The 12,168-nt window shown below is 45.2% G+C and overlaps 1 protein-coding gene across 1 annotated transcript in view; it reads right to left on the reverse strand.

Annotated features, from left to right (window-relative positions):
* Nucleotides 1-11,727, reverse strand: part of HYDIN (HYDIN axonemal central pair apparatus protein) — a gene marked incomplete at both ends in the record, with an annotated part of 136,703 nt that extends 124,976 nt beyond the window's left edge. Inside the window, 4 exon segments of the mRNA XM_080352011.1 lie at nt 5,340-5,474; nt 8,804-8,923; nt 10,326-10,451; nt 11,608-11,727. Coding sequence (XP_080208137.1) covers nt 5,340-5,474; nt 8,804-8,923; nt 10,326-10,451; nt 11,608-11,727 — 501 coding nt within the window.
* Between the last annotated feature and the right edge of the window lie 441 nt (nt 11,728-12,168).

Below are 12,168 nucleotides of genomic sequence, written 5' to 3' on the forward strand. Positions count from 1 at the left end.
AAACCAGCCCTACCAACCACCTGCTCAGCCAGGGTTTAAGGTTGCAGTAACAGAGGCTGTCACAACTAAGACTTCAAAAGAATAAAGGATTTTTTTTTTTCTAGACTTCTCAAATATCCGCACCGGAAATTGCAGAAGGGTTTTTGCTTCTCATATTTGGAAGGTAAAATACCAGGAAGGGAACTGCAGCAAACAACCTAGAGAATTGAATATCACATTTCAGAAGAGCGTTTCATCTTCAGCAAGTCTTTCTGAATTAGCAATTTTGTACTCAATCGTGCAGCCTAAGCCCTCTAAAATGAAAGCTATGGGCAGCCCATGGGAATTTAAAGCACCTATTATCTGGGTACTTCACGTCCTGGACTCTTTAGATCCCCAGAAACTGCATTAGCAAATGAAGAATGCTATTTACTTTTTTTTTGTTATTTTGGCTACACTACTGTAACAAAGGTATTGTAAATCCATCTGAAAGCTGTGTGCCTTATTAAGTCTTGGCATGCCATATTTACTTATCTCTCCCTTACAGATGCCAGGTAGACAGAGGAGGATGCAAGAAGTTCAGATCAGCAGGAAGATATAGTAAAAAGAAACTTCAACAATTGAAGTATTTGAGGGAAGTTAAATTAAACAATTTAAGTCATTGTCATTGTAACAGGGTGAGTGGATTAACAGCAATGTAAATAAGAGCTCAAGGAATAAAGCCCCCTGAAAACAAGACACAGGCAGCCTTCCCAGCTCCGCTGCTGGTGACAGTCAGTGGGAAAGGGACTGCTCCGGTTACAGGAAAGCAAGGCTAAAGCAAAAATAATTTGGCTTTATGGAGACAATCATGGACCATAGAGAGAGAAAGCTGCACCTCTCTCTGCTGTTTGAGTCTATGGATGAGCAGAGATGCACACTGTATGCTGAGCCCCTTCTCCAGAGACACCACTTCTCATACAAGCCTTGGCTGACCCTTCAAACCATGTTTGAGAACTCCAAGGTACGACCTGGCACCATCAGGCCAAACTGGGGGGGAAACCCAAGGAAAGAGGGGTGCTAGACAGAAGCTGGCTGCTCATGCTGCTGCAAACCCACGGTCCCTTAAGCATTTGAAAGTTGAATCAGGGTCCCCTGGGAGAAGATAAAGGCTGCAGTTCTCCGCCGCAGCACTGCCCTGTGCTACCAGCTCTGCTGTGCACTTGCTTACAACCTACAGGTACAGGTGAAACCAGGTTACAGCCTCCATTTACTTTGTAACTGCAAACCCTTCGACTGTTTCAAACCAGGTTTCTAAAACACACCTGGGTGAGAGAGGGGTTGCATCATTTCTGTGCTTTAAAGATTGTGTTTAGATGCAGCTTCAGGCTATAGATTTTAATGAAAATATGACTTCATCTTCCATACAACTCCCCTCTCCATTTCACAGAAAACACAGATTATTATATGATGGTTCTTTTTCACTTATTCCCCTTTGATAATCAGCAAGTTACAATCTTTGGCCTTACAGGTATCTACACTGGCATTTGAATTAGAACCCACTGAAACTAAAGCAACTGCTTGTATTAGCGATGGCACTTCAGACTCTTTGCAAACTCAGGTTAACATTTATTACTGCCACAGTGAGACCAACATTAACTGCCCAGTACAGCAAACTGATGTTTTTGCTGCATAACTGATCTTAAATAATTCACTGAATTCCTTGCAGCAGACAACTGTGAAGCAAAGATCCTTGTAGCACGAGGCAGCAAAGTCAAGCAGGAAAAGTTCCCTGCTGAAACCATGATACCACAACAGGCTGGAAAATTAAGGCAATTAAAAGAGATGGGGGAGACTGGAGGATGAAGATACAGCTTCACATCAGAAGGGGTACCACTTTCCTGCCTCCCTCAGCTACCAGTTCACAGGATGCTTTGAAATTAGTCGCTTTGGTCCAGGTTCATTTTGCACACCACCATTTGCCTTGATCTTCTGCCCCTTTCCTCCACTCAGGAGTCTTCTTAAAAGTCTACTTGGAATAGCTGCTGTGTGCTACAAAACATCTCTAACAGGGCTGGACTGAATTTTAAAGGAGTTAATTTCAGTAATGCAATAACTCATCGTCCTGTCATATTTCATATTATCAGTGAGCATTAATTCAGTCTCCACGGAGCATCAGTAATGAATTTTGCAAATCTTACAGACTGAACTTGCATTGCTTGAAAATAGTATATTGCTGCAGCAAAAAGAGCAAGGGGACAAAACAGAATAGACTGTGCTACATTTGTGTGCACTACTTTTTTCCTTCTTCCTTTAAGATAATCTATTAATAAGCCTGAAGGACATACAAATCTAAGTAGTCCTGTCTGTTGTTTGTTTGCCAGTCAGTTCCACAATAGTTTCCAATTAGGCAGAGACTGTCAGACCATAATGCAAGAACACCTGGAAACACAGGGCAACATGAGAACACCCACACTACAACCCGAGCCATAAACCAGAAATGTATAAATCTGAAGCAGCAAGAGTAACTAATTGGAAACGTTGCCCAGCAGAAAAATTAGCATTTCATATTTATAACACAAGTGCCAATAAACAAAGACATGTCAGCTCTTTATTTGCTTTCTGACAGTCTGGTCATGTGGCACATTCCCAAATGACTGTGAGACAATAGGAAATTACTCATTTTTCAAGAAAGGGCTACATGGCATTTCAGCCACTAACAGCTCACTTGGCCCTTTTATTTAGGACTTAGCTAACATTTTACTCCAGTGAATCAGGAATTACTCCACTGAAGTCAGGCTTACTGCAGGCAAGAACAGATTCAAAGCAAGAGAAGTACATAAACCAACTCCACACCAGGAGGACTCTCCAAGCCTGACAGAGGGGTTTGTACCTGCACTGCAGTTTGCCGGGTTATCCACAATCCCTTGATCACGGAGCAGCAGAGATGCAGAGGTTGTTCAAAGGCAGCACTCATAAGCCTTCCACAACCAGAACATGGGTATTCTGCATGCCAGTGACCGCAAACCCAAGACAGGTGGCTTTACAGAACCATTTCCCAAAGCTGCCTCTTTGCTAAGGAGTTTTCAAGGTGCTGGGCACCTCCTGACCACACTTATTGATGCATTTCAAGCAGAGCTACAGCACTCCGGTACTTCGCTGACTCACACTCCATCAAGTACAAGACAAAACATTCGATTTGTACAAAATTCCGATTTGGCTGGATAAATCCCACGTGCTCCTCACTGAGCAGTGTGCATCCTTCTCCCGGTGACCTGCACAGCCCCTGCAAGGAGCACAAAACCAGGTCAGCAGAAACCGCCAGGGTGTTGCTGAAGCTGTGCAGAGAACCCCACGCTGGCAGAGCTCCCTACACTGTACACTTGCCAGTTCAAGGGCAAGACAAGGGACAAGGTATCAGATATTAGAGCCCTTGGGGTTTCTCTCACCCTACTTGTATTCATAGTGGTGTTCACGTGTTGCTCTCTAAACTTGGAGAGCAGCACTTTGACCTCCACGGACACCAATTTACCTCTTCCACACCCAAAATGAAAACTAATTAACTCAAATAAATCACATTTTAAAGGCATCAGTGTACTTTGCAGAATCTACCTCAGTGAGATTAAGTTCTTGTGTCATTTGTGTAGCATGCAGAACTGCCCTAGGCCAATGTGATTTTCACTCTAAATATTAATGACATTAAATAATTTCTCAGTCCTTACAAAGGAACAGATTATTTCACAAGCATGGAGAGCTAGGGACCATGAGGCATTCCCTCTTCAGTTTTCTATATCTGTACTGTTTAGGGATAGGAGAAATTTAACAATTTAACTAACAACAATAACTACATCTAAGCAGCAAACAGAAGATGAGAAAACAGCTATGCCCAGAGAGATCTTGCACCTCTGGCATGGTGCAGAAGCATCAGCTGGCTCAGAGCTATCCCCTGACCTTGCCTCTCCAAAGCCATGCAAAGAACAGTGCTAAGAGGTAGCAGGATGCTGGCGGAAAGAGTCAGCCTGACCATCTTCATTTCTCTGCAATGCTTTCCTCCCTTCCATGCCACATTCTAAATCCTTCTGTATTAACAGGTCTCCAGATAACAGCATTGACCCTTCACATCACAGCACTGAGAATAGGACTTACCAGGGCCACAGCATCAATGTTCAAGCCTCCAAGCAAAAGCATCGCACATTGGGCATGGAATAGGTACCAGCTAACAGAGCAACCACAATAGCATGCATGAAGACACAGCCACACCACAGGCTCTGGGGTAACATGTCTGACTGCACACTGTACATGCCTGTTTTTTCCTACACCTGCTGTTTCAGGGAGATGTCTCAGTGATCTGCAGCACACAAACCTCCTGCTGCGTTAAGAGAATCTAGAGCTCAGTGTGTTGTGCCAGGCTGACTCCCTCTCCCCTAGACGCACAGCTGGATCACAGGCAGGCAAGTGTCCTCATGGACAACACAGCTGCAGGGCTTGAAAATAGAGGGTATGAGAAAGCATTGTCTTTGCTCCGGTCCAGGGTGAGGCAGGGAAACAGCTGCCAGATGGGAAAGAGAAAAGCTCTCTGGATCTATTAGTTCCTGCGGTGTTTCCCACAATAATTCAACCCCTACCACTGAGTATAGAGCTGGCTAAACATCTTATCAATACCCCTCCTTGCCATTTTCCTACTGGTCCATGTGCATCTTTCCTCACAAACGCTCAAGACAGCAGAGGGAAGGAAAGCACAGCCTGCCAGTCCCTGCTGCAGTGGGCAGCAGCACTGTGCAATGCCTGGATGTGTCCAACTGCAGATTACTGGACCACAGCCTAGAGCTGACCTCACAGCAGGGCACGGGCTACAACCAGCATGCAGAAAAGTGATGACTTTAGACAATGTTCAGCTGTCTCACTACTGTGTCCAATGTGACAGATATTAAGGTGAGTCCAGTTTTCAAAGGCGGTGGTCCTCACTCTGATCAGGCTCACTTCGGTTCCTCCAAATAGCAGGTCACTTGTAAACAGACTTCTGTGTTTATAAATAGTGGAGCAAACCCATAATTATGCATCAGACATATTAGAAACCAACACCCTGAGAGGCTGCCCACCACAGACAGTAGACTCTCTCATTCCTGAAGCCAACAAACATTACATTATATGTTCCAATGCCACAGGATAAAAAAAACAGTCTGAAACATGCAACAGCCTCCAGCCTACAAGAGCATAATCTTCACCATGGGGAAAGAGTTTCCCCCAGCTCCAGATCCAGTGCAACCCCACTGAAACCAGCACAGCTCCTCAAAACCCACACCAGATGCCCTGTTCTGGATCCAGGCCTGCAGGTTCAGCTTCTTCTAAAGGCAACAGCCTGTCAGAGCCTCCAGTCTCACCTTGTTCTCCTCAGGGGTGAAAAGGACACGGAAAGTTGAAGACATGCCAGGTGCTACCTTACAGCACATATCATTTGGGCTGATCAACTTGAAATAAGGTGAGCTCTCTAAGACAACCTTCACCAGCCGAGGAACCTGCAGAAAAGACATGAAAATATAATTTTGCCACTCATGGAAATATGAGAAGAGATCTGGCCATGCCCTGGTGACATCATGCCTTAACCAACTTTCCAAAGCACTTTTAGCTCTGGAGGTACATGAACACACAACACAAGGGTGGACTTGAATCCCTTCCGCCCAGACAAAACAGCCCTAGACCAGAGGCAGCAGGACAATGCCATGCTGGGAAGGAAGTGCCAAGCAGGTAAGACAGTACTATGGAGATGATATACCTGAATCAGGTCATCCACATATTCAGCAAGCCTAAAGAACCCACTTGCTTCTGCCCTGCACACATCCATGCAGTCATGCCTCTAGAGGGGAAATTATTATCTGAAGGCAAAACCGTATTTGTTATACCAGGGCAAGGAAGAACTTCACTTCTGAGATACTGGGTTCCAGTGGGGCAGTCAAGCTGCAGAGCTACAGAATCACACAGGCAACCAGCAAGAGAAGGAGATGGACACTGTGGCCTTATTAGGAATCAAAGAAAGTTAAAGGAGAGCACATGAGGAGGAACACAGGAAAACAAAGAGACAACGCCAGAAACAGGAAGATGGCTAAGTGAATTTTAAGGAGGCTGTAAAGAAGCAAGGAAGAAGCACAATAGTCTACAAGGAAAGGCTGATGCAGAAGATGAGAGCAGTCCATTTACCAAAATAATGGAAAAATCAGACAACCCCCCCAGGCTGTGCCTATCAATTATGGGCTTTAAAGGCATTTTCTGCCTTGAGACACATGACCAGCACTAACTCACTGTGTGGATTCATTATTAAAAGCCAAGCTCAGCTCTCTGGGGTTCTTGCTGCCTGGTGATTGTAGCAGACAGTTGCCAGTGCAGGCAAGGCAGATTCCGGGGTATTCCTCCCCATAACCAGGAGTGCCCTGCAGGCACATTCCTGCAAGTTTCTTTGGGATACACAAGCACAGGGACAGCAAACATTTTCTAGCACACACATCAGCCCTAAGCACCAAAGCTCTTGAAGTCTAAACCAGGTGATTTTGACTGCCAGGCAGCTTCACTGATAAACCACACAGGGCTTGTGGAAAAAAATGAATTCATTCTGTACCCAAGGCTGACAACCCACAGCCAAGGTACTGCTGGACTCTCCAAACACCCTTTGCTCCCAGAAATATCCTGGTGCAGCGAGTTCCAGGCACCAATTTCACACTGCGGACAAATGCTTTGGTGACTAAGGTCCTTTAGAGATGAGCACACATGGCTGAGACCTTCAGCAAAAGCCACCCAGATATCTGAGGGTGGTGGGGTACAGCCTGGAGAGAGATAAGCATTTGACAACACACAATAGAAATAAGTATATATCAATGCACCTCTGTACTTGAATGATTACAGAGCCTCTATTTGGAATATAGTTTGCTGTTACCTGGAGCAGAACCTCAGGCTACTCCACAGCATAAGTCAGTATGACTCAAAGGAATCTGGGAAACTGGTGAGAAAACCTTGAGATGGAGCACAACATTGCTTTTCTCCAGGACATGACCAAAAGCCAACAAAATTAGAACATAATAACCTCTCTTGGGATTATTTCTATCTTCATGTAGTTAAATAACGCCAAGGATTTTCTTAAGAGCTGATCTTACTTTTATACCAGTGTTGTCCAATGGTTGAGGTCTTACGAGCTTGAAAACTAATTCATTTTGGAAAAAACAGATCACACATTGTCTCCCCTTTACAGGGCATACAAACCCCAAGGTGCAGCTGTACAAGTTTATTATTTTTTACTGGAAATGGCAGAAATGTTGATGCAGATGTTCTTTTCCACTTGAGGAAGCATGAATATAGCAAATTAACTGTTTGCCTGTTGGCTGGTACTTGGCAAAGACAAGCACTTTGGAGTTCCACATGGATAATGGAGCAGCTGAAGCCAAAAGACTTAGTGGGAATGAAGCAGAACCATAGCAAAAGAGAAACTGAGGCATATTTTAATCAGGAAAGATGCCACAGCAAACAGTGCCAAGAATCAGTGTGGACCACATAAATGGTATTGGGCCTTGGCATCCAAGCCCTATCTTTCCAATATTCCCAAGGTAAGTGCTAGACCAGGAATGGTGCAGTCCGCTGCAGAAGTAACTGAGGTACCACACCTGCATCCTTCCTTGCCAAAGCACCTGCCATTTTCAGCTATGTCCCAGTCACAACCTGTTATCTCAGAATGTACTTCGACTTCTTTTGCTGTTCCTCCACCCGCCATATGCCCTGTCAGTATTTTGTCCATCTGTTTGCTTCTCCCAACAGGTAGGTCTGGAGATGGGGTTAATTCACCTGTTCTCGTGCACACTGCCATCTCCCCATCCTGCCCTCCTTTCTGTGTACATTTTACTCTTCATTACAGAACAGTATCTTCAATAACATCTTTTTCTGACATTTCTCTACTTCCAGTAGGCTGACTGTTACTTGTCTAGAAAAACCCTTGCATGTACAATGTTATCTCCCAGAGCACTTTCTAACTCAGCTCCTTTCCTCTATCCTGTCTCTTCCCACCAGCTTGCTCTTGGCACATGCCTCATTCCAGCAAATCTTTCCCCTGCCGAAATTCAAAAGGTCTCAATTTTCCTATTTACAGTGGAACAAAATTGCTGACATTTTTCAGCTCTTCCCTTCTCAACTTCCTTGGGAAATCTCAGAATGATCAGAAGTTTTTTCAAGTAAAGGTGAAGACCTTTAAGCACACATTACTCTGGATGTGTTGTGGTTCTCCAAAGGGAAAGCAGAGTCTTAGAAAAACCTCAGCAGCACTGAATTAAGCTTAACATGAGCCTCAAGTGGCACCCAAAGGCCTCCCACTGCTTCTGCTAATTCAAAATACCTTTCCTAGAGTGCTAATGCCATCAATTATAACTTATTCCAGCATAAAGCAGTGAATACTCAACCCCCATGCTTTGACAGTGAGCTGCTCAGGGGCAGCTAAAGAGGCCATGAGAGGCAGAGACGTCCTGCCAGGAACCAGGACTAACCAAGAAGCCATGAGGATGTGATGCACACTCTCAAGCTAAAGCATGAGATCAGGTAACTGTACAGCCTTCAACATTACCATCCATCCAGGGCTTTCAAGTGGAAGGACACTAACTAGAAAAGCTCCTTTGGGTCAGATATCACCAATGCATGACCAAAAATCACAGGGAGAATGCCCAGCATGGGAAGATTTCCACCATCTTGCAAGATAGAGACATTTTATTCTGGATGTGCCTAGCTGCAGCAGATAACTTGCCATCCTGTATAAGAGGTAAACTGTACTGCTCTCCCCTTCCAGCACAATATTAAACCCCCACATCCCAGCACTTACCTTGTCGATGTTCCTCAGAATCAGTGGCACTTCGTAGACCTTGCAGGGGACGTACCTCTGAAATACAACCTCCGATGGGAAAGGCTGAAACAAGCTCTGTTCTAGGTCAACTGTTGAGAACTGCAGATACAAGACAGACAGCCGTGAGAGGTTCAGCTGCTGGGATGAAGAGGCATGAATGAGAATCCAACGCTGTGCTAGTGCAGTCACACCTTTCCAGAGCACTTACTGAAAGAACCACAAGCACTCATGGAGCAACTGAAACACAGGAATTTACATGAGACACCATGATATACAATTAAGGGATGATCTTTAAGATTAATGGACCAGGTCCCACATGGTCCCAAATGTCTTTTTTTGATACAGAGCCTAGAAAACAGTAAGATGAGAATAGTACCCCAGAAGTAAGGCCAAAAAGAAAGTAACACTCATTAGGAAAGACAAGTGAGGTGAATACTGTCTAGTGACTTGGTATCTCCTTTTTCCATGAGCTTTAAATAGATTATTTATTGTATGCTATTATTGCTGTTTTATTTAATAGCACTGCAGAAGCCTGTCTGAAAATATACACAGACAGCAAATGTTGACAGAGCAGAGGCATTACTTTGAGAAAATTCCTGCCTGCTTCATCTCCCCTCTTCCAGCTAGGCTGTTCCCACTCCAAAGACACAGGCAGTTCTCCTGCTCCTCCCCAGAAATCAGGTTCACACTGAAGCCAGTAGCTGCAGCACACTGCCGGTTATTTGTGCACTTGCCTAATGTGTTCCAAACCCTTTGTGCTGTCTAGGGAAATACATAACAAATTTGTTACAGGTCTCTCACTGGCAATTTTCCGCTCAGACTACCTCAGTCATCTAGTCATTCGGACTGTGTTTTACTGAGCAGTCCTGTAAGAAAGGCAACTCTAAACATACATTTAAGTAAACATTGATCCAGATAAAGTACATCTACCCAGGTGGATTCCCCTGTATATCTGGCAGGATCCTGCAGCCCACAAACCCTTTTCAAGGTCATACATGTTGTTCCAACCCAAATCATTAACACAATTGGTTTTGTTAAATTCTAAGTAATTACGTTAGGGCCTACAGCCTTCAAAGGCCAATGCTGCCAGCATTGAGGGAGTTGTGACCCCAAGCATTTGACAGTGACAACACCAAAGCAAGAAAGGAGGTGGCTGTTTCAGAGGGAGGATGGAAAATGGCAAGCTTGCACCCCTGAGTCCTGTCCCAACCTTCCTCCATATCATGCTTTAGCAACAGTAACTAAAATCGAGCAAAACCCTACAGTTTCAACAGAAGTTATTTATATTGGCTTCACACAGATCAGGACTTCAACATCTGACTGAGGAAAAATGTTTTACCTTTCCTCCAGCAGAAGGAACTCCATCACCACCAGCAGTTCAAAAGGACAACAGGACCTACCCACCGAGGTATTTAGACACACTGGCAGAAAGCCTGTCACAAGCACACATCTTCTTCAAATGCCACATCAAACAGCAAGGAAAAGGGCAGGAAAAGGCTACCTTTTGATGGGAGGTTTCACTCATGTCTAGAAGCTGGATAATCTGGGGCCGTCTCATCTCCCGAGTGCTGGCCAGCCTCTGCTCGGTGGTGAGAGACATTTCCTTCAGGAAGGCAGAGGGAGTCAGCTGAAATGCAAAACACCAGCAAGAGCTACAGAAATGCCTTTGTTCAGAAAGGCTTTTCTTGTTCAAGAGCCACTGATGAATAATTTGTCATCACAGCCACTAGGATAGTCCTGGAAGTCCTGTAAGTTACCTGCTGAAATATTTAACATCAGTAAATTAATGATATAGAGCGGAATACACGTGCTCTAACCAAGTGGTTCTGTCCCATTAGCTTCTCTGTGATTTGATGTGACATGTTTGGGGATTTCTGCTCTTCGGGCATTTGTTTCCTCTTTAGTTTTGCTGGATTGAGCCAGTGACCTTTGAGGAGAGTGGGGAGGAGTTATCAGAAATCCCTGAACTCCATCCTTACACAATGCTCACAACCATCACACGTGTGGAGATGTCACTGCTGGGTGAGTCAGAGGAAGGCAGAAAAGCAGCATTGTGCCAAGACTGATGTGAAAGGGAATGGGTCCAAGTTTCAGTTATCTTTTTTTAATTAGCACTTGTTTCCTCTCTGTTCTGGCCTCACAGAACCCTCAACTGAAGTATACAGAGATATCTCCTTGACAGAGCCTCAGCACTGGGTCATCTCCAGTCAAGTGAGCTCCAGTCAGCAAAGAGGACACCTGGGGATGGGAAAGAAGAATCTCCCTGACCCCACTGCTGTTTGCAGGGCTGGATGTGTGCTCCACACAGGATCCAGGACATAAGAACTGTTTTGGAACCTGTTCTAGCTGGGAACAGCCATGTGTCTCAAGCTTTCAGGCAGAGTTGGAGCAGCCCACGACACACCCAGCTGCCTGGAGGGCAGGCATGGTCAGAGCAGCCCTGACAATCATGCCTACATGACAGAAGATATTACTGCCCACACAAAAAAGATGGGGAGAAGCACACACTCGTGCTTCAGCTATCTCAGCACAATGCCCAGTTTATTTGTCTAGCTTGGCTCCAGTGGCACATTCAGACAAGGCCCTGGACCTTCCCTGAAGCAGCACACAGTTCAAACACCACTGCACCATGACAGCCACTTCCAACAACAGCGAGGCAGAGAGATAGGGAGGTGGTGCACAGCTTCACAGCGCTGCTGGACAACCAGAGGGACAGGCAGAGGAGGGACACAGGGGAGTTTCCACCCTTAACACAGCTCCTACCTGCCCACAGCAGTACTTACAGTTACTGATTCCTCTGCCTCACTGACTAGCTTTGGGTTACGAGGTGCTACCACTTTGCTCCGGAATCCATCAGCTGTTTTAGAGGACCCCATGGACTGAGAGAGCTTGCCAGCGGCCATGTCTCAGCTCACCTGGAAGGAACAGCAACAGGACTTTTAGAATCCAGAATCCACAGCAGAATCAAAGGATCCACCTGTCTCCGCAGCCTGTGCCATGCTTCATCAGTGGAGAATATAAGCACCCCCTGCTTCCATTTCATTATTAGACCATATTTAAGTGGCAGAGTTGAGAATCATAGAAGTAAACCCCCATAATAAACATTCCCTGAGCCAAAACAGAGTCAAACCAGCCTTTCGCTGTGTGTGCAGTCCCATGAGCCACAAACACACACCAGCTCCTGCTCGCACATCTCACCTTCCTCCCTTCCATTACTTTTGGAATCCCATTTACAGGAATTATTAACATCCAAACTGTCCCTTATTACTCTTTAAGAGGTTTTTTTGGTGGGAACAGAGGGAAGGTAAGTGCCATTAGCTGCTTTGTTTTGCAAAAGTAGCTGA

This window comes from Nesoenas mayeri (genome assembly GCF_963082525.1).
Source record: "Nesoenas mayeri genome assembly, chromosome: 12".
Lineage (NCBI taxonomy): Eukaryota > Metazoa > Chordata > Aves > Columbiformes > Columbidae > Nesoenas > Nesoenas mayeri.